Source organism: Barbus barbus (assembly GCF_936440315.1).
Source record: "Barbus barbus genome assembly, chromosome: 49".
NCBI classification, from domain to species: Eukaryota; Metazoa; Chordata; class Actinopteri; order Cypriniformes; family Cyprinidae; genus Barbus; species Barbus barbus.
Window position 1 is genome coordinate 19,119,381 of NC_136727.1, and position 24,028 is coordinate 19,143,408.

At 36.8% G+C, this 24,028-nt stretch overlaps 2 protein-coding genes across 2 annotated transcripts in view; one reads left to right on the plus strand and one right to left on the minus strand.

The window, feature by feature from the left end:
* LOC306867608 (26S proteasome non-ATPase regulatory subunit 1-like) overlaps nt 1–24,028 on the plus strand; it is a 44,740-nt gene that overhangs the window by 17,244 nt on the left and 3,468 nt on the right. Inside the window, exons 18-21 of the mRNA XM_079413370.1 lie at nt 16,952–17,066; nt 20,481–20,597; nt 21,538–21,640; nt 23,671–23,840. Of these exons, the coding sequence (XP_079269496.1) occupies nt 16,952–17,066; nt 20,481–20,597; nt 21,538–21,640; nt 23,671–23,840 (505 nt within the window). The remainder of the gene's footprint in view (nt 1–16,951; nt 17,067–20,480; nt 20,598–21,537; nt 21,641–23,670; nt 23,841–24,028) is intronic.
* On the minus strand, nt 605–11,898 carry LOC306867609 (5-hydroxytryptamine receptor 2B-like). Its single transcript, XM_079413371.1, has 4 exons — nt 11,588–11,898; nt 10,510–11,011; nt 5,137–5,337; nt 605–3,008 (listed from the first exon to the last, which is right to left on the minus strand). The coding sequence occupies exons 2-4, from the start codon at nt 10,769–10,771 to the stop codon at nt 2,116–2,118; spliced, it is 1,356 nt and encodes a 451-aa protein (XP_079269497.1). The 5' UTR covers nt 10,772–11,011; nt 11,588–11,898; the 3' UTR covers nt 605–2,115.

The following is a 24,028-nucleotide window of genomic DNA, read 5'->3' on the forward strand; positions in this document are numbered from 1 at the left end:
GAATATCTATTTCGTTTTGATACTTTATTCTTTGCAACTTCAGGGATCTTATCTATGCATGAACAGCTTGTAACACTCCAAAGAAAAAGGAAAACTTAATCACATCATATGACCCTGTTAACTACATGAAATGATGTAAATATATATATTTTCTGTCCTAATTTCTTGAATTTTGTAACAGACTGAATCATGCAGTAAAAGAATGCACTCTAATGCACACACACATTTATTCTAACCTTCACATCGTGTTTGCATGTACTCTATTGATGTGTTTTGTTTGAAGTCGCACATCGCTAAAACAACAATTACAATATTATCGCATACGATATATATATCGCACACCTCTAACTTCAACCAGAAATTAGTAATAATTTACCCCCCATCGTGGTTCCATTTACTAGTGTGCATTTTAGTTTAAAGATACATCTTTTCAAAATGGATTGGTTGGTTTAATTGATCTGGTTTAGGGTCATGTCCGCTACACACTACAAACTTCAAAACATCTGGATGTTGAGTAAATCTTGAAATAGCCAGCATTGATCATGGATCAATCTAAATGGCAACATTTGTTGACCTCAAAAATCACCAGTTTCAAGGCAAAAATACTTTGAAGTAGTGTTTTTTAATCATAGGCCCAACCACAGATTTGGATCAAAAACAGCTTGCACCTTTAAACACCCTGCATGCAAGGGTAGAACATGTTGTGTTGCCCCATATGCTTCTCTTTTTTATTTTATTATTTTGCCGGCAGTAAGTTCCCCCTCAGACACCCCCTCTGGTCCTTGGCCAAGTAGAACTGGTGAACTATTTTAAGCCCTAAAAAGGCCATGCGATATTCTCATAATCAATTGTGAGTTAAAAAAAAAATCTATATAAATCCTTCCTGTGTTTAGAGAGTGTACAGAGCTGTAACAATTCAACAGGTTTCTGTCATCTGTCCGACAGGCCTCCTATCCCTGCTGCACATGCAAATCATGACTGTACACCTTCTTTTGTGGATGTTGATTAATCACTCACTACAAATGCGAATGGAATCTTTCCACCATAAGATCATGCTGTAGAACATGGTTGATTTTTTTTTTCTTCATAGTAATGCATATTTCACAACTTCAAAGCAGCACCATTGACTTTTTTTTTTGTGCAATTATAAACTGTGAGCATTAGCCAAAACGAACACTTCTTAGTTCACATGTTTCTGCATATTCAGTATGCAAGAAATATTTTCTGAACACGTAATGAAATCATAATGTCAACTATTTTTATCTGGAAAAGTTTATTTAGCAATAGTTCAGAAGAATCTTGAAAAATGCGAGTATCTACAAAGTTATTTCTTACATATTCAAAGGCATTTATGATTCAAGATCAGTCTACAGAAGTAAAGAAGACCTGCCATAACTTAGTGAAGCATTAATTATTATTTTTCATTGTATACAGAAGGTAAGTGGAGATGTAATTTATTGTGCTTATATTGAGAAGATATCTTATTTTGGCTTCACATTGTAGACCCTGTCTACTAACTTTGGGATGTGCAAAAATACTCCCCTCTTTGCCGTAAGTACTGTTTATTTTCACAGTACCGCCAATTATTAGGCTGGCCATTACTTTCACACCCCAAAGCTATTTGTGTTTTTTGGGAGTTCTTAGACATTCATCTTAAGTGCCAATCTGTCTCCCAATCCAAGGATTTAAGATTGGGTATTAGGTAACACTTTAGTAAAGGGACCAATTCTCACTATTAACTAGTTGCTTATATTATATATTGGTTGTTTATTAGTGCTTATTCTGCGTGAACATATTCTACATCCCTAGTCCTACCCAATACCTAAACTTAACAACTACCTTAATAACTATTTATAAGCAGCGAATTAGGAGGTTATTGAGGGCAAAAGTTGTAGTTAATGATTTGTTAATGTTGAGAATTGGACCTTATAATAAAAAAGTGCGACCGAGTGTGATATTGGCGGCCATGCAAAACAAACCCCTGACCATTTTATGCAGCCCTTCTGAGCCATTTTAGACCATATCTCATTGTTCCCATGAGAACTTCTGGGCTTTTGGCACTGAACGACTGGCACATCTCTATCTTGGCTTCTTATCTGAAGTGTATCAGATGTACTACACGTGGCTTACGTGTTCGTCAGGTTTGCAGTCTTCATTGTCTGTCAGAAGCAAGGTGTCCAGCGTGATGTTCGCAGAGGTCTGCAGGTGCGTGGGACGACGCCGGAGAGGACTCTGATAACTTACTGGGCTGATGCCGTTCTGCATACCATGTTTTATAAACCGTTTTGAGTTTTCGGTCACCGATGGCCGAAAAGAAATTCTGCTTCTCCGTTGCATTTTTGGTGTCCTTACAGGACTGTAGTTACATGTGATGTAGCGCCTAAAGGCCTGTCTGAACATTCTGTTGAACAGCGTATAAACCAGCGGGTTGATTCCCGACGAAATGTAGCCCACCCATTGAAAGATATCCAACAGCTGTTCGACTAGATTACTGTTGCACCCTTGACAGAGTACAGAAGTCACATTGGTAATGAAAAAAGGACACCACATCACAACAAACAACATGAATACAATCCCTAGAACCTTTGATGCCCTTTGTTCATTGCTCAAGTTTTGCATGGACCTCTTTCCTATGGTGGACATCCTGCGGAGAGGGACCTTGCCCCCTGTGACGGGATGCAGTGTTCGGTCCCTTTTTATTCCATTTGCAATGACCACTTTCTCAGGCGAAGAGAGAACCGGCAGCTCCTGGTGGAAGACTGTGGAAATGCTGGGCCTTGCAGCTCTCGATCTCAGAAGATAGGCCTTCTTGCGCAGTACTTGGATCGTCAGCAAGTAGATAATCATCATAATTGTGAGTGGTATAAAGAAAGCCGTCAAAGACCCATACACCTTGAAGTCCCCAAAACCTTCTGGTGACAACAGACAGGTGTGGTTGTTGTTGAAGGTGACGTTGTTTGGATGGTCGAAGACTTGTAGCCCTTTGATTGGAATGGGTATTGCGATACCTGATGGAGAAATAGCAATCGTTAAATTTAGCCGAGAATAATGTTTAAATAAAACATTGAAATGATCAAACCAATTAAAATTAACTTCAGGTGTGCCCAGTCTTGTTCCCAGAGGGGCAGCTTCCTCCAGAGTTTAAACGCACCTGAACCTGCTAAACATGGTCCCCTGGATTACTTGAAACTTCTAGGCAGGTGTGTTGGAGCACTTTACATGGTCTGAATGATTCAGCCCCGCTTCAGGTCTCATCTCGACTCTTACCCAACTTTTTTCTGGTGTCGGTCTTGACTCTGATTCAACCTACACTGGTCTGGGCCTGGAATTGGACCTGGACTTTGACACTGGATGGAATTAAATTCTCCAGGAAGGTATATATCCTGGAGCAGGATTGGACACCACTGGACTAGGTTACTGCATAGTCCAAGGATCTCCAATCCTGCTCCTGGAGAGAGCTATTGCCCTGCAGACTTCAGTTTGTAGTTACACACCTGTTTGTAGTTATCAAGTTGCTCTGAGTACCTTGATTACTTGGTTCAGGTGTGTTTGATTGGGGTTTTGAGCTGAAAACGGCAGAACCTAGCTCACCAAGAGCAGGCTTGGAAATATGCAATAACCTAGTCCAGTGGTGTCCAGTCCTGCACCTGGATATATATACCTTCCTGGCAAGATTTACTCCAACCAGTGTAGAAGTCAAGACCAAGTCATTTAGCTCCAAGTCCAGGCTCAGACCAGCATAGGCTGAATTATCAAGTTGCCCTAAACACCTTGCTTATCTGATTCAGGTTGGTTTGATTGTGGTATTACCTGAAATCTTTGGAGACGGTAGCTCACCAGGAGCAGGGTTGGAAACCCCAGGTATAGTCAGTCATTCCGTTTTGTAAGCTCCTGCCCACCGAATAATATTTTTTGTGCATTTTTTTTGGCACTACATAATTGAACAGAACACAGGCCTCGAAGCATGTTTAACTTGATACAACATCTTTATAAGAGCAAAACTCACGGGGAAGTCGTGCCCTAATGTTTAGTGAGTTGGACTCGTAATTGAAGGGTTGTGAGTTGGAGTCTCGGGTCGGCAGGAATTGTAGGTGGTCAATGTTCAGCGCTCTCTCCAACCTCAATACCACGACTGAGGTGCCCTTGAGCAAGACACCGAACCCCCAACTGCTCCCCGGACGCCGCAGCATAAATGGCTGCCCACTGCTCCGGTTGTGTGTTCACGGTGTGTGTGTGTTCACTGCTGTGTGTGTGTGTGCACTTTGGATGGGTTAAATGCAGAGCACGAATTCTGAGTGTGGGTCACCATACTTGGCCGTATGTCACGTCACTTTCATAGCGCAAAAAAATTAAAAACAGCAGATGATGTCTTTTTTCGATATTTTGGAAGTCTTGTGTAATAACTGGAGTAGTGTATACATTTGCCATGCATTACTAATAATAGCAGTTACAACATCAATAATACATCTTGGATTTGAGGTCTCTCAGTTTAAGTATCTATAACCATCAGCTCCTGTTGCCTGTTTTCTCTCAGTAATACTGCTTTGTCAAATGTGAGAATATGCAAAGTCGTTCTCAGGAGTCCACAGTTTCATGGTCAGTGTTGAAGTGACACAGCACGTGGCCTGCCTTTCATGGTGGTGAAACTGCTTCACGATTCTAGAACCGTGCGTTGAGCTTGTCCAAACAACGCAGCCAAAGTAATCGTCTGGACTGATGTTAACGAGCAGAAATTGCGAGGTGTTTACTTTCATTCCACCCCCCACAAGCCAACGTCCACGTATCACTAAAACCTGCTCATTAAAAGTAAATTGTTTGCTTGTATAAATAATAGAAGCTCACTGGTCAGTCAGTGACGTGAGATAAATGAAATTTATGCACATGCAGCTTTTCCAGACACGACGAGTGTTGAGATCATCGATCGGTTTGGCGCTTAGAGACTGGGTTTTGCCAGATTTGTGTAAAGCTATAATTTCACATTTTATTAAATGTAGGTAATGTAATTCTAGATATGAGTTTGTTCCCATTTATAAGCCTCTTCATCTTCTGGAAGGAAATTGTGGCATTTGTGTTTTGACAATTGAAAATGGAAATTTCCTGCATCTTTAAAGGCCAATGGTTAACATTGTGACGTACCTATAGAGATTAGCCAGACAAGTGTGATCTTAGCCAACGCTTTAGCTCTGGATTTGAACTGGCTGTGCTGGATTGGTTTCTTGATCGCAATGTAGCGGTCGAGGGAGATGGCACACAGGTGCATGATGGAGGCAGTTGAAAACAAGACATCCAGGAACAGCCAGATAGGGCACAGGAAATCTGCAAGGGGCCATCTGGAGTCTGAAATGTGAAGAGAATATTACACACTAATCAGTGGGCTGTCTGAATTTAAATTAGGACCAACTCTGAGACCTTTTTTTCATTTTGTGATGGGACACACATTTTAAAGACATCTTTTCAACCTTGATTCATGCACGCTAACTTAGCATGGCTTTTATTAGAGTTATTGTGCCATTCAGTGTTTCTGGAAAAATGGAGGCAAACCTATTCTCTTAAATATGCAGAATTAGTGTTAACTGCTTGTTTATTCTCTTCATTCACCCACGAAGAACTTCAGATCAAGTCAAATATGTTGTAAATCACAGATCCTTCATGGTGGGAAAATAAATGAATTATATGGAATAAACAATACAATAGTTTTTTTTTTTTTGTCTTTTGGCTAATTCATATTGGCAAAAACATTTGAATCCTTTCAGACAATTGTTTCATCATTTCCCACAGTGTTTCTTGACACATCAGGCTCGCCTTAAATGTAAACGTTGTAGACTGGTTTTCCTTGTTTATAATGTCTTGTTTGGACATGAACATTAATGCATTGCTTTAAATTCATCGCAGCCTTTGCATCCCATCTTGTATTTAGTGGATCTTAACATTATTAAATAGAAACAAGCTTGAGTTGAACAAAAACAGTTCAAACGATTAAACACTCAGGGCCTTTTGGACTGTTCATCAAGCTCTTCAGTGACGCTGTTTATTTTAGTGACAGACAAGAAATGGTGGATAATCGAGTTGGTCTTCATCCCATTGCACTTACAGATGCTGTTGTTTAAAGCCTTTAAATAAGATTGCATTGTTTTCATCTCTGCAGTTTTTGTCTTTTTCATGCTCAAGTAAAACAGATAAACTGTGTGGTACATGCCATATTATTGCTCTCATGACAATTCCACATTTACCAGAAGTGAAAAGGAAGGTAAAATGCTAAATTCAGTGACATTTTTCATAACTTTTAATCAGCTCCTCCAAATACTTCAGGTTTCTGGTTTAACGAAGTTGCATTTTGTAAAAACCTTTTGGGTCTCAGTTTTACAATGTGTGCTTACATTTTAAACATGATTTCTAGCCTTCATGGACCTCAACTGTGGTGTGTCTCCAAACGTGTGTGTGTGAGCGGACCTCCATGTTTTGGAGAGCCTATAACCAGATGTTGAAAACTGGCATTGGTCAGATCACCCCTCTTCACTAAACAGATCCTCATAGAAGCTCCTCAGAGAGGGCTACATTATTGCCAACTGGGCTTTCTGAATCCAGCATGTTTTTGCAGTCACTGTTGAGGCATATTAATTTAACCAGCATGATATTTAATTAACACAAGTATTAATTTCTATAACCCCCCCCCCCCCATTATTGACTCCCAAGTTTTTGAATGGTTCAAATAAATGCAGGCTTGGCAAGCAGAAGACTCCTTTAAAAAAACATTACAAATCTTACTGTTCAAAAACGAAAATATATGTTAGTGCTGTCAAAATTAGCGTTAACGCAGGCGATTAATTTATTAATTTTTCCAATTTAATGCAAGGGCGGAGCTAGGTTTGGCCACCCCACTCACAACTGCTGCTTCTGTCTTGTTTTTGTTGTCAAGAAGTTTTTATTTAATGCAGAACATCTTTACGACCACATAAAGCAGGAGATTTTTCAGATGCACACTCCACTTCACCTCAGCACCAGGCATGAGTCAAACGAGCACAAATATGGCAGCGCGCTGTGACCTGTATCATTTCATATTAAAGCGTGAATGAAACTACAAGTGTGTGCGTCAGATCCACGTCACGTTCAGCAGCGGCAGCTCTTTATAGTAATAGCAGCCAAATAAGCTAATAACCCAGCTGCTGTGATGTGTTTACCAAAGAACAAAAGAGAGAAAAAAAGAAGAAATTGCTTTTGTAGCTTTAAGGATTCATCTATAGCCTATTTAATTTAGAATTTAGTGTTTGATAACTTTATTCAATTTCTGTAGGCTATATTTCCTACTTGCTAAAGGGCACATGTAAATATGACTTATTATAATAGTTTTATGTGAATTGTGAGATTTTTAAATTCACTTAAATTCAAAGTTATTTCTTATAGGCCCGGTTTCACAGAGCCTAAACCAGGATTAGGCCATAGTTCAATTAGGACTAAGTAATTTTTATAAGCATGCCTTAAACATTACTGGTGTCCATCCTGAGAAAGCACTGATATTTTAAGATCAGTCAGTGCAACTTTCTTTCATTTGAAACAGCTCAGACTTGCATTTTAGTCTAGGACTAGGCTTACGTTTTGTCTGTGAAACCGGGGGATAGTCTTATAAATGTTCAAATTGATAGCTCTCAGTTATACTGTAATGTTGAATGCTTATAGTCAATGGTTAAAAAGAAAGAAAACAAATTCAGAGACATCAGTAGTAGTGGTATCAGTGATGCTCGCCTTCAGTCATAAAAAATATGCCACTAAACAAATATTTTAAAAAGTACTGTCTTTACGTTGTTTTTCTACATTAATTTCAAGATTGAGTGTGAAATTAGTGCAATAATGTACGGTTAATTTTGATTGACAGCCTGCATTAGATTAGACTAACCTGCATTAGATGACACTATTCTGTGTGGGTGTGCTTACATTTTTGTAAAATCGTCAATCAAAGCAACTGTGCAGTTTCTCCCAATATCTAAAAAGCCCAAGTCTATTGCTCAATAGATTGTAAATGCTGAACCTGAAATAATTTTGTAGAGTTTTTCCATTGCAAAATACAGTCGTTATAGGAATTCATGCAATTGGGAATTTTGCGCTAGGGTGAAAGATTTTGCAATGCGAATTAGCTGTGTTGACCAACAGAGAGCCACTTGGTTTGAAAGCGATTGCGAGTAGTGCTTCATATATCACTACACTGTTTACAATAGACACTGGATCTTTTTTCCCACAAAATTCCAGCTGTGACTGCAGCCTAAGAACTAAAACAATACAAATCTATAAAAGCTTATGTTAATTTATGTGTCAACATAGCAATCAATAGTAATACAATGTTTTTACCCAAATATTATTCACTCAAACACATAGAACCCCCTATAAGCAATTTTGGGTGATAACTCAAGTTTGTTCAAATGTCAAGGCAAGTGAAAATAATTGACGTTGCTTAGATTTTGTAGGCGAGACATGAAATCTAAGCGAACACATTCACTATGTCGTCCAGCCTTAGTTCCCATATAGACTGACAGGTAAGTGTGCCCTCTCTTGCTGAAAGCAAAATAAAGAGTCACTCTGCTCTACCACACTTTAGGTTTGCGTTGCCAAGTCTCAACTTCCTCATGTAAATATTTCTCTCGTTCTCAGAGAAAAACATTTGTGGCGTGCTCTCCATAGTAGGCTCTTGTTTTTCGCCTTGCCGGGACTCTTTATCAAGCACTGTGTAGAGTTCATGAGTTTTTCATGGCTTTAACTTCAGTTCCTGTCTTCACCTGGTCCACAGATGTGGACGTGGCCTTTGCATGTTTGGTTTTAATGTTTTAGCGAGCACATCTTACCTCCACAAGACTGAAAGCTTTGAACTACTCTAGTTGGTAAAGGTTGCTTTTATTTTTATGATTCCATTTAGTTATGTTGTGAATTAACGTGTAGAGTTACCGCTGTCTTGGTCAATAAATTGTGGCACTAACATTGTATTATTGTACCCCTTCCTCCAAAGTTAACTTGATTTAATTACCTGTCAGTGTTCATGACTTCTGGTAAGCTTCAGCGGTTTGGCGAAACCATTCTTTCTCTTTCTGCATTGACACATCCTTCTGTGGAACTCCTTTAGAAGCTGTTTGCAAGTCATTTTCAAATCCCATCAGTTTCTTTGTCATCAAGGATTGATTTAACTCAGCTATTGAAAGGTTTTCAACAAAAACATCCAACAGAAGCCCACCTTACCCATCTTTGCGTTTGGGTTACGTTTTCTTCTCCAACACAGTATTTGACCATTTATTTTGGATGAATAGCATCTGTTAAAAGATTTTCCAGGACAAATGACTGGACGTAAAGTAGCAACTAATTATATGTAATCTGGATTACATAATCTGATTCCAAAAAAATAAGTACTTGCTGTTGTAATATTAGATTATTACATTTTAAAATAGTCCTAATCTGACTACAGTTAAATTTGATTACATGATTATATATTCACCTTATAGCAGTATTCATAAGTGTTCATAATTGATTGATTCTCCCTAATTCTTCTTTTTCATCATTTAAATGTTTCCTGCCTGCCGCTTATACACTCAGAAAGTCTTCCAGTTTGTGGACCTTGACTCAAAGACCAGTCGCTAGTCATGTCGCTATAATTTACCAGACTTGTTTTAATTTAAAAGTTTTTTCTCAACGTTTCAACGTTGCTTCAGCTACTGATGAACACATTCTTTTTATTTACCTTGCAGTTTTTACGAACCCCAGTTTGGTTTAATGCACTTCATGTTGTTAATTACAACGAATTGAATATATAGTGCATGATCATCAGAGTGATAAGTTAGGTTAAAAGTAATCAAAAAAGTAGTCTGATTATATTACCTAAAATGTGTAATGTAATTGATTTACATTACTAACTACAATTTTCACCATGCAATTTGGAATCAGTTACAGACTACAATTTATAAGTAATCCACCCAACACCGTCAAAAGGATAGTTCGCCCAAAAAATGGAAATTCAGTAATTGATTTACTCTAATGTTGTTCCAAACCTTGGACCACATTGAAAGTCCTAATGTTTGGTGTGACATGAAGATGATCTAATAACAGAATTTCAATGCCTGATTATCAATTTAAGGTTCTTGTTCAAGAGCCAAATTATGATCTAGTAAACAACTGAAACCGACAAGGTGCAGCAAATAAGGTTCAATAAATGTCATGAGGTCTAATTAATGAGAAATAATAGATGGACTTGGGTGTTTGGCATCGGAACTGAAAGCCAAGCTGGCATCAGAACTATAATAGTAGTAGCTTGGCAGATGTTGTGTAGTTTGAAACTTGTGAGGCATGTTTACACCAGAAATGTTTTGAAGAGTGCTTGACTTCTGTGTGTTCATTCTGTCAGTGCAGGGAAACGAAACATGGTCTTTATCATTGTTTAATATGCTTTTAGTGTAATTCTGAGAAACTTTACAGACTCCATCTGCTAATAAATTCTACAATAAACAGTCCTCCGTAATTAATATTAAGGTTACTTACGAAACAGCACAGTCACCAGAGCGATGGGCATGACTAGCAATCCCACCAGTAGATCGGCCACAGCCAGAGACATCAGGAAGAAGTTAGTGGCGTTCTGGAGTTTCCTCTCCAATGACACTGCCAGAATGACCAGGATGTTTCCACCAATGGTGGGGATGATAACCAGAAGAATGAGCAGCGCGGCCCAATGGAGTGGTTCTCCAAGCTGGTTGGATTCCCAATCCTCGAGCTCTGGCATAAACGAGACACTATTGCTAGCCATTCTGCTTCGGAAAGTTGTACTTTTGTTTTTTCCGTGGGCTCGTCCAGCATTGTCACAGACTCCCTCTGGTCCGAGGGTGGGGGTACGTTCAAGTTCAAATGATGCACTTGCTCGCAAGAATCCAATATATTAAGCAAAAGAGTTTCTAAAGAATTCCCTCCAAATTGTTATCTCCAGATGGAATCAGAGACCGGATTGGTCACATGGGAGACAAGGTATTGACCATCTTTGTTCTTTCTCCTGCAAAAATAAACATTATAGTGGTCTTCAAACTGACGTTTGATAAATGAGATTTCTCGTCATAGGATTAGCAGTACGCTAATTAAGCAAGGAAGTAGCTATCAGTAATGATCTGTGAGTGCTGACCACATGGAGTCATTTGTGCTCCTATCTAGTTCAATCAGTCGGGGCTGATGACTTCATAAACAATGTTTGTGTTTTCAGAATAATTAGGGTTTTATAACTTCATTATAATTTCGACTCCTAGCATAACATTATGTAATGAGTGTTATGAAATAGACAAATGGCGTATAATATGTTGATGATTGAATGATCTGCATAGGAAAAATCTGGCATTTATAGAAAAAAAACTACTGTAGAATATTATATAACATGAATTTACCTAAATTTTTTGTTTATGTAGACTATTGTATTTCCCCTACCACCCCCCCCCCCCATTATAAGATAAAAAGAATTCATCAAATTACATTTACATGTTTTAACTATATATTTTCTGAATTTAAAATGGTTCTAAATATATGAAACGTTTTTCCATGATGAAAGATATTGTGAAAATGAAGTGTATTTTTCACTTACCGTGAACTCAAAGCTGAAGATTTCCTCTAGGCTTTAGCTTAATTCCATATTATTCACCCGCTGTATGAAGCAAATGAAACAAGTGCTTCTTCACAAAACGTTCCTCAGATTGCGAACTCTCATTTTATATGTACATGTAAAAAAAGTACACAACTAAATTTTCCGTGGGAACGGATCCAGATATTATCTCACTGTTCAGTTGCATGCTGAGGAATTTCCTTGTTCTGGAGGAGCTGGACGAATCCCCAGATCTTCTCCGTAACTCCAAACGTCCTCTAACCCTTCCTCTCTCATTCTGTGTCTGCTTACTGACTCGCTCTCTGCCTCTCCCTCCCCCTTTGTCTCGCTCTCTCACGAGTTAAACCTGGAGGAACGGATGAATGTCTCGACAATGGGGTGGTTCCAGTGATCCTGGGGGGTCACTTTCTTCAATGCAGCAAAGCTGCTGTTTATTTTTGTCATTCATGGTTTTTCCATAACTTGATTTATCCTTTTTCTTTCATTCAGTCTACTAGACAATTAAAAAAAAAATGGTTCAGCACATCCCTGCCACCTACTACTTGTCAGAAATGAAGAAACGTGGTGTTTTTGATGCTTTTTAAGCGATTGGGTTTCTATCCAGACTTGAACCTTGAAGCACCCTGCTAATTTTTCTCAGCTGTCTGTATATCCAGATGGAGCTGGGTTGTCCTTTAACACCCTCTGAATACTGAGAGGGTCAGTTCAGTGCTGGATTTGTCGTATTTTAAGAAGTATCGATTGAGGACTTGACTCTCACTTTCGCATTAAATGACCTTTGCGAGGCCAGTCTGTGAACAATCTTTGTCCAGCTCCTCGTTCCCATTAGCGCCATGTGCTCAGGCTGTGTAGACGGACACATCTGTTTCCCACCTTGACATGGTGTAGCTGGAGGTTAAAGCTGGTTACTGAAAACACCAACAGAAATGTGTGTTTGTCTGTGTTTATATGTTGTACACGCTACCAATCAAATGTTTGAATACACCTATTTTCCACATTATGGATTGAAATCAAGTCATAATTTTGAAGTACATAGAATTATGTAGTGACCATAAAATAGGGGTGGGCGATATGGCAAAAATATCATATCACGATTTTTTATAGAAATATCACGATTCACGATTTTTATCACGATTCTTTGTTAGTTTTACTATTTTGGTTTTACAAGTTGTCTGAGCATTACAGCCAAACTAGAAAGACAAAGATGCATGGCAGATATTTAGGCCAAAGTGGGCGAAGATAAAAAATCTTTGTCATTATTTTATTTTTCTTATTAAAAAAATAAGAACAAAGATACACATTACAAATACACATACAAATAAAACAAACAGTGCTTTATTTTCAGGTACAATAGGTGTATTTAGCAGAGCATTCAATGAAATTGAATGAACAAGTATAAAAATAAAACACTAGATAGACTGATTCCTAAAGCACCTGTATTAAAGTTTTTCAGTCAAGATTAGTGAGTGATTTTTCTCTTTGCGTTTTGTTGTTTTGTTAACGTTAAATGAATAGTTCCCCCACAAATTAATATTCTGTCATCTGTCTGTCAATTCTGTCATAATGTTGTATTTTTATATCATCATTTACTCAAAAGTTGTTTTAAACCGGAATGAGTTTCTTTCTTGTGCTGAACATTTATAAATGCTATTTTGAAGAAGGTGGAAAACCAATCAGTTGCTGGTCCTCAGTGACTTCCATAGGATTTTTCTTTCCTACTATGAAAGTCAATGTGGACCAGCAACTGTTTGGTTTTCCACTGAGTAAATAATGACAGAAATTAAATTTTAGGGTGAACTATCCCTTTAATGACAGTCGACAGCACGTTTAGTGTCCTGTCCCTTTAAGAGCTGCACGCATCTAATATACAGTACAGGCACGCATCCGTTTCTCTCTTAACTATTTACTTTCATTTTAGAGATAACCAACTCAGTCTGTATGTAAACCTTGTGTGTTTTGACAGTATTAGCGCAAAATATAACTTAGTTGAGTAATCAGGCGCTGTTAGACAGGCGTTTTAGCGCGCGTGCTTCAGGTGTATGCGCTCAGAACAAGCGCACGTCAGACCAGCGCGCGAATTAAACATTTAACCAGCAAGGCTTGTATGCAAATAATGTAATTTTGCGATCGCGAATAAGTGCAGTGTCCTGTCAGAGTAACTCTACTGCTGTATGTCGTGTTGTACAGTATATAGAGATGGCGGCGCCAGAACTGTATTTGACAATGTGCGCGGTAGCGCGATACTACGATATTTCTTAAAAAGCAGATCGTGGAGACATTTTTATCGTCCACGATCAAAAATCGTCATATCGCACACCCCCTACCATAAAATACTTAACATAACACAGACTCATTCTGGATGCTTTTTTAAACTAATAAAGGAGTTGTTATAATAGTATACTTTGACATACTACGAATTTGAATTAAAAAAAAAATTATATATATATATATATATATATATATATATATATATATATATATATATATATATATATATATATATATATATATATATATATATATAAAAATTATTATTATTATTTTTATTTTTTTATTTTTTATATATATTTAATATTTTATATATATATAAAATAGTTTTTTTTTGGGCGGGGGGGTCTCTTTTTTTTTAGTTTTAGTAGTTTGTTGGCAACTAGTAATAATAATAATTTATAATTTTTTATATTTTCTTTTATTTAATTTATTTCAAGGCAACATTTTTAATAGTTTGTTACTTAATGCTAACCCTGTTCCTACACTTTAAATATAATTTCACCCACTTAACACAAACAATTTAAATCAGAAACTTTTTAGTTAATTCAAATTATAATAATCTGACCTAAATGTATTCTTTTGAAATTTGTGCAATTGCTTTTATGCCTAAAGTTTTGGAGATACATAATGAGAAATGATTCAGTTGAAACTCTTTGACTTGTGTGTGTACGGAAACTTCAGACCAAAACTTTTTTTTCAGCTAATAAAACCTGCAGTCTGTTTTAATAATGAACTAATAAAGAAAAGCGTTTTTTGTTTGTTCATTTTACTGGTGCATTGGATAGCGTCTGGCAAAGGGAAACTCTTGAGCCATGAATGCCTCCGACTCCTGGAGTGTGTCAGGCTTCGTCTTTTGTTTATGAAGGTTAACAAGAAAAAACTTAAATCAGACAAAACCAAATTTAGGATGGAGCTTTTAGCTAAAGATTTAAGAGGTTGTTAAGGTTGATTGCACTTGCAAAGACAAAGCAGTTCAGGATTAGATTGAATAAACGGCCGTCGATGAGCATAAGACCCTGGTCTAGATTTGCATTGGTACAGAAGGTTCCCAACTTCAACGCTGAAACTGTATTTCCCAGCTTGCCAAGCCCTTGATATCTAGCGCAACACATTAATTCCAGCCTGATGAAAGATTAAGTCAAATCCTTTTTTATTGCTGGTTGGCATTTGCATGCGAGTACCAAGTTGTGGATTAGCTTCCCACGGAAAGGGTTTGGCCTGCGGGAAGGGTTCGAGCAGTTGTGTCAACTGGACATGTTGTCTCTTATTATTGACAAGCTTGTGTTTTTTGTTGCTCTGGACCAAAATTGAACTTTAAATTGAATTAAGTTTATTTTAAATCAACCTGGTAGTATACAAACTTTACAAATCTGGTTTTGTGCAATTAATCTCTGAGCTTATTGCTATCAGTCAATCAAATTATCTATGTTGAATAGATTAGTCAGATTTAAAGATTAGATATTGATTTCATTTCATTGCCATGTTTACATAGAAAATAAAGATATACATTTATACAAGATATACATATTTGATTTAGTTTAAAGCATTTAAGTATCTAGATTGGAGCTTAGCAATATCTGCGTTTCCATTGCTAATTTGCACAAAACTTTTGGGTTATTTTATAAATGTCGATAAAAAAAATTGCAAAATGTGTTTTTTAACCGATGTTATACTAAACTAAAACGTCACCCCCGCCCCCCCTCACGATAAGTCATGGCGGCGGAGGTTTGCGTGAATCACAACCACAGCACTAGCCATTATTTTTAATCGAAGGATACGCCAGGTGACTGTTAAATGGGAAAAAACACCTCATATGAGCGTCAAAATGTATTGTGATTTATGGGGGTTTTTGCGAAATTGATGTTTCCATTGGGCGCGTTTTCAATTCGCAATTTCAATTTGCGCAATTTGAGGGGTAATGGAAACGTAGCTTATGAAACTTGAAACTAGAATATAGTGGTATAGATTCATAATAATGGACACCGTTTACGTAATCGACCACAACAAAAACATAAGTTATTTTTTGTTTTGTTTTAGTAATTTTGGTGGAATTTCTATATCAGTGCCTCCCTAAGATTGATTGATTGATTGATTGATTTGATTTTTATTTATTTATTGTTTTGTTCATGTAAATTGTTTGAGTCAAGTCAACGAGAAGAGCTAATTCTGTTTAATGTTATAAGTTTGCTCCCTTTCATTGACTTTGTGTTATGTGACATCCGAGAGTGTTGGCATAGCCGAGTCTCAAAGGAGGATTTAATGAGGCTGTTATTTGATTACTTTATTCCTGGATGGCCATTTATTCCTTCGAGCTATTTCAGATTACCATTACCGCAGACTTAAACAGAAGATTTACATAGTCTTACAGTAAAGCTTTCAAGGATATGTTTCTCTTTTGTTTGTGCCGACCTGTAACTTGAGTTCTGGAATGAAAAAAAAAAAGAGGGGGAAAAATAAGGCAGTTATTTTTTTTTACAGAATTTAAATATGTTTGCGATATTTACATGTGTGGTTATATTATTTACGATTATACCTTGTACTATAGCGATTTAGATCTTATCTGTAGTTTAACAAATTGAATCTTGTTAATTGGCTTGTAATTTGGTCAACTGAGTAACACTGATCAAGTTTGCATAGAAATGAATATTTATGTTCATAGAGAATCTTTCTATACATTTCATTCAACTGTATTAAAAGCCAAAGAACCACATTATGAACAATATCTATTATGCCTTTGTACCGAAGTACAAAATATTAGGCCAGAAAGTCTCGTCACATTTATGGCCTAACATTCCTATTGCCATAATTTTATGGTCTTGTTCATAATAAACTCATGTGCATACTTCAGATATGCTTAATGAATGGAAACCGAAATAACTGTCCTGTACGGTTTTATCGAGTTAGATTCTTTTGTTTGGTTGCACACCAGTTTAATAGTGCCTTTGCATAAACTTTGTACAAAGAACTAAAGCCTCGCATTCCTTCAGTCGATCCGAAGTATTACTGTCAGAGAAAATAAACCGTTTGGAAAAATGGATGGTCTTTGTTTCAAGTGTTTTGTGTTTGTGTCTGCAGGACTCCAGAACAATGTCCCAGTGTGGTTTCCCTGCTGTCTGAGAGCTACAATCCTCACGTCCGCTGCGGCGCTGCAATGGCTCTGGGCATCTGTTGTGCTGGCACTGGGAGCAAGGTTAGTTCTGATGAATACTGTATCTGTACGCAGTACTTTCATTCAATTAGCTTAATACATTTAATCATTTCAGTTTGTTAATGCGGAAACATTTCAGTACCATGAAAAGACTTTTATTTTACAAGGTAAATATTAATTTAAATATTAAAATAAATGCAAACAATGGAATGAACAGTAGATGACGTGAACTTTTAAACAACTTTTAATCTAGGTTAATATTCAGTTAAAATATACCTGCGGTGTGTAGATATTTCAGTAACATTTTAAAATAAGGTTCTATATTTAATGCATTAACTAACTTGTTGTAGTGTATTAATCATTGTTAATTAGTTAATAAAAATGCAGCTGTTCATTGTTAGTCCATGTTAACTCAGGTCCATTTAATAGTTTTAATAGATAAAACTTTTAATTTTAATAATTTATTAAGTGTTGGAATCAACATCAACTAAGATTAATCAGTGCTTTAGAAGTATTTTTCATCGTTAGTTTACATTAACTGTGGTTAACTAATATTAACAAAAGGAACCTTATTGTAAAATGTTACCAATGTTAGTTTAATACATTTTGTAATTATTTTAACTAATAATTGTAATGTTAATTTATGCAACTTAAAATGTAAGAAATTAACATTAAGCTAGATTTATAAATGCTGTTAAATTGTTAATTTAGTCATTTGTGCACAAATCGGACATGCAATATAACGATGTCAAAAGTTATTACAATGTCAGATTTATTATTTATTTGTATAACGTTTTTCACAACATTCTTTCAAAGCAACTTTACAAAAACTCATGATTTTAATGCATACAATATTATAATATCTTCATGCCTTATAGTTGCATTTAGTAGATTAGAGCTGGACATGTTCTAGCTTGTGACAAAATATTTATATGATGCGTATGTATGTGTGTGTGTGTGTGTGTGTGTGTGTGTGTGTGTGTGTGTGTATAATTGCTGTCAAGCGATTAATCACGATTAATCACAACCAAAATAAGTTTTTGTTTACATAATGTGTACTGTATATTTATTATGTATCTATAAATACACACACATACATTATATATTTAAGAAAAATCTGTTGTTTATATATTACATATATTTATGACAATTAATATGAATATAAATATATAAACGTAAGTACATGTAAATATTTTTTAAATATATGCTGCATGTGTGCATCTTAATATATACATAATGTGTGTGAACTCTGAATATTTATTATATTAACAAACTTTTATTTTGGATTCGATTAATCGTGATTAATCATTAGACAGCGCTTATATGTATATGTAAATATGTGTGTGTGTGTGTGTAACTTCATGTAGAGTTCTGCGATTTAATATAGAAACATTTTATGAAAAAAATCAGGCAGTTGAGATTTGTTATATAGTATGTATAGCTTTATATTTTATATTAGTTGTTGCATTTGTGGCCATTTTAGTAACAGTCTGAAGCCCTGATATGACTGTTAAAGGTTAGACGGCTGAAAAAGTATTAAATGAGTGTGTAAGACAGCTGAGCAGGATCTGCCAGGACCCAAGAGAGATGTTTGAACTGTCTTACAACAATCCTGAGTGATGTTATTGGCTCTTCTGCATGTTCAGGTCGGTTCTGCGACTAATTGCATTACCAGTGGAAGAGTCACAGATGGCACATTTAGCACTCGAGTGGAGATGAGATTAAAACCGATGCCTTGGACAATGTTGTAGCCACTAACCACTCAACTCCCTCGTTGGGTGAGCTGGAAAAATGGAATATGAAGATTGGTCTTGACTATTTTACTTATAATAACTCTAATCCAAAGCCCTCTCAGGTGCCCAAATACAGTCATGGGTGCTTTTGTGGCGAGCCAAGATCTCACACACTTTCAATTCTGTCAATCCGTTTAAATGGGTCACAGATTCAGCTTTGGGTCCGTAATTTATACACCTGGTCGTTTTACTGCAATATCATTTCTGCTTTTGCTGTCCCGACACAATCCTTTTTTGGCTCCATCTGTCAAACAAACTCTGGCGTTATTTTGAATTAATCGTTCCAAACAACTCCTGACTCAATCGTGGAAATATGCATAATGATGGGGTACTGTATGATGTGTAATGTTAAATTAGCTAAATTTGCTGTTTTGGGTTCTGTCTTCAGTGTAGTTGTAATTTAAAATGGTTTGGTCAAATGTGACACTAAATACCCATCTTGAACCAAACTAAAGGATGGAAAGTTAATGCACTGGGGGTGTAACGTTACACGTAATTGTACCGAAAATGTTCGGTGGTGGTCTCTCACTTCGGTACGCATGTACACCGAACAAATACAGCATTGTTTTAACCACTGCACGAGTGGAACTTCATTGGAAACTTGCAATTTTATATATTCTTACTTTTGATAATAAACAAAGTCTCATCTTTTAAATTCCGTCCATTTTTTTCAGGAAGTTCAGACAATAAATGGCGTGTTGGCACTTTTTGTGGTGTGACAGATAGCTATAACGCCTCTGTTCAAACGGCAGCGCGGAGCGTGATCATCCCTTCCTCTACCACTAGTTTTACCTTGAAATAAACATAAATGAACATCTCATGCCTCACGTAATCACTCAGTGTTTCAACCACGAAAAGATGTCAATGAAACGGCTTCTAAATAAAATGTCACGTAGCATTTCATTTACATCAGGCAAGTCAAATCAAACGATTATTGCGCCCCATTCCGCCCCCTTTCCAGCGCTGCACTTTCACGTGTAAATCAGTAAAATCATGTAACGCGACTTTTGCAAAATGGGACGTGCTTGAGTTATTAAAGTTGATTTAGATTTATTAATGTTTTTAAAAGCGCAAAATAGAACTTGCACTGTTGCTCAGGAGGCTTGTATAACTTAGAAGTTAATTTAAAAACGGCATTGTGCAATTTACATGCTTGTTTTATTTATTTATATTTTTTTAACTTGAGTGTTGCATAGTACTAATTTTAAGTTTGGGCTCTGTTGTTAATTGCAAGCTAGTGATGTAAAAGGGCTCCCTATAGTTTAGAGCATAAGCTGAGGTACATTTTTATTAATTATAATTGAATTTATTTAAAGAAAGAGAAATTTGTTCCGTAATCTACTGTTTAAAAAAAACAGTAGATTCCCCCCCTTGCTGTACCAAAAACCATACCGAACTGTGATGTCAAAACCAAACCGTCACGTTTGTGTACCATTTACACCACTATCATACAGTCTTTCTTTCTCTGTGGCTGGTGAATCATAACATGGCTACTTCCCTTCTGTATTTTCAGGTCTGACATATTACTATTCCTCAAAGTCAAAGATGATTACTTGGGAATGTGATGAATTTGTGGTTTAGGCGAAACCATTCAGCATGCTGCGTCAGGATATGCTTCTGTAATCATAATTCATATGCTTCCTTTGATGATTTCCTTCAACAGGAAGCAATCAATCTCCTGGAGCCCATGACCAATGACCCGGTGAATTACGTTAGACAGGGCGCGCTGATCGCCTCAGCTTTGATCATGATCCAGCAGACGGAGGTCACCTGTCCAAAGGTAAGGGGAATGTGTGACTTTGGGTGGTTCGGGTTAATTATTTGGCTCTTGGGATTCATAAGGGTTTAAAAAAGAAGAATTTTTCAGTCCTTGCCTGACTGCAAAATGTGGCACAAAGCTACACAATCACAGTAAATGTTTAATATCCGTTCATGTGGATCGCATGTTGCACCAATGAGGTTCCAGATTAATGGATGTACATTAGCTAGAGGAAGTTTTTGTGGGATTGAGAGACTACACAGACTGAAAATGAACAATAGTCTGTCATTTTACTGTTTATTATAGATTCTAGTACGCACCTAAAGTCATAAATATTCACCTTTTATAATATCAGACTTTGTTGAATCCTTTCTACAGGGTGGTTGTGTAGTCACGGGACATTTGGTTATTTCTTGGGCTGATTTTCCTTCGGTTTTACCACAGGATTATTACTGGGCTGCGAATTTTATGGTCACATGAAAGTAGAATTTATTTGAAATCCCTGTTTTATGGTGTAATGAAAGGCTGGAGTTGTAATAATGACAATCATTTGTTTAATATCCCTTCTGGGCAGACTTTAATTCATGCTAGCCACATGTTTTATGAACCTGGCCTTAAAATTTGGGGAGAGAAAGCAGAGTATGATTCTCATAAATGGCTTAGAACAGACTTCATTTAATCATGTGGTTACCTCTGAACCAGAATCTAAATGTTTCTGGTCTTATGCCATAATTTAAAAGATGGTTTCTCAGGGATTTGATCAGGTCAATACAGATTCATGTGAGAAATGACTTAATTAGCCTTCCAAAGTATTAAAGAAACATTTCAAATAAGGAAAGTTTCGATTTCACATCTTGGATATTTCTTGTATGTTGTTTCCTGTTCTCGTTCATTGTTTAATTTAAAGCCACAGTTGTAGTATCTCAGAGATCAGCTGTACATTGGCTCTTTCTTTCCGTAGGTGAACCAGTTTCGACAGCTCTACTCAAAGGTGATCAATGACAAGCACGATGACGTGATGGCCAAGTTCGGGGCTATCCTGGCTCAGGGTATCCTGGATGCAGGTCAGTATCAGATGGGAATACTTAAGGCTTCTGGACTAGACTTCCATGTGCTTCATTTCATTTATTTATTTGCATTCTGCCTTACCTCAAACATAAAGCCATTGTATTAGTGTTTTTCAGTATGCATTAAAATTAGTGCTGGGCAACGATTAATCGCATCCAAAATAAAAAAATTTGTGTACATATGTGTGTACTTTGTATATTTATTATGTATATATAAATATATTGTAATATAAATTATATGAATATAAATATACATGTAAATATATAGTGTGTGTGTGTCCTTATATATACATTATAAATATACACAGTACACACACACACTATATAAAGTTTTTTTTTTAATGCAATTTAATCGTTGCCCAGCACTAAATAAAATATTAAATAAATACTAAATAAAAAGTCACAAAACCAAAAAAATAAAGAACTTTAAATAGGTTAATTTATTTTAAAATAATTCAGTATTTACCATAATCTCTTGTTTCTTTTATTCATTTTGGTTTTGGGTTCAAGTTAACAGTTTGAGGTCTCTTAAGTCAGCTCTAAAATATATGTGGAAATATATAAATATTGCCAATTTTACATTTTTTTTTTTTTTTTCTCTGTCTGGGTTAATGTGCTTTGTAGAGTCGTATCAAATAACTGAATGGTTGGGTGTTCTGTGCTAAATGTGAGGGTGAAAACAAACTTTTGTATGCATGTCAGGGCAGGTATCCGTTTAAGGCTTTGTGATTAAATGCTGATAGGATTGTGACAAGAATGTGGCATGCGAAACAAGATAGCACCACATCTTCATGCCACTACAAGCAAATATCATTCACTCAGTCCCAGGGGTGCTTGCCTATTAATATTGAAAGAATGCATCGACCTTCAAGATGCTCTTGCCCCCAGCTTCCCAAATATCAGCTTGTGCACAAACCCAGTACAGGTTAGTCGAGAGAGTATTTCACATGGACTGTTGTTTTTGTCCACAGAAATTGAATTTAGGACATGCTGGGACGGTGTTGCATCATAATTATTTGTATTACAGTTGGGCGACAGTTCTTAATGACATCGGAAGGATTTCAGTGTGTCCCAGTGTATTGTGGGATTGTTGCCTTAAAATGTATCCAAACATAGGTATCGTTTAACAAGTATGTTGCCTAGTTTATGGAAGAGCCTTTGTATCAAGGACATGCCTATGATGCCTTAAAATGCTGCCTATGTATGCACCTAATTAGGTTTTATAAGAAAATGCACTAGTAATACCTAGGGACTGCTGAAAACTCTTGAAGCTAATTGAAAATGTTCTCTTGAAATTATGCCTGAATAACATTTTGAAATCTTTTATTCTCGCTTGTTTCATGGCCTGGTTAGGTAGAGAGTTTGTACTCTTGGCTCATTGGTTCTGACATATGACATAGCATGATTTAAGTCACTGCAGTCAAAATGAACAATACAGGCCATAATTTCCCTATGCATTTGCAGTAGATGCCAACAGGAAACTGGTAGTCTGATAATTTAATGGGCTGTGACAGAAGTATGCTATTGTCTGCGATGCCTTTCATTCTGAGCCAGATTGATCCTCTAAATTTGTGTGGCCTTTGCAAAGCTGAAAAATGTACCTTGTAATATTAACGAATCAAAGCCAGAATCCAAGACAAACCTTTAAATATAAGCTTAAAGTCTGGTCCGCAACATTGTTTATTCTGGCAAAAAACAACCACTTAAGGTGTGGTCTCATTTACCACTGGTAGGCGATTATATTGCAGGCGAAGTCCAATCATTTTAAGTAGGTACCTGCAAAATTTGGAGTTTTATGTAAGGACAAAAGATTTCAGTGCAGATTTAGCTAATTTGCTGCATTGACCAACAGAAAGCTGATTGGTTTAAAAGTGATTTGTGAGTCGGTGCCGATGGCCTAATGGACAGTTCAACGACATATAATTCTGTTGCGTTACAGATGTCTTTTGTTGAAACTTTGCTAATGAAGAGGCTGGTTGGAGTTCCAGAGGAGCTTGCTAACACTCCATCTTTCCGATTCTTCTCAGGTGGTCGTAACGTGACGATCTCTCTGCAGTCACGCACAGGCCACACCCACATGCCATCTGTGGTAGGTCTCTTGGTCTTCACCCAGTTTTGGTTCTGGTTCCCGCTCTCTCACTTCCTGTCTCTGGCCTTCACACCCACAGCTATCATCGGCCTCAACAAGGATCTGAAGGTAAGAAGAAATGTCTTCCAGCCTATAAAGCAACAGAGTGCAACCTCAACATGGGTGACTTCGTCATATAGAAGAGAAACAGTTGTAGGATATTTTTATCTCCTGCATTGGGTCTCAAATGTTATAATCCCCATGTATCCAGCATGGAGCCAAACCATTAATCCATGCAAGAAGAACTAGCAGCAGTT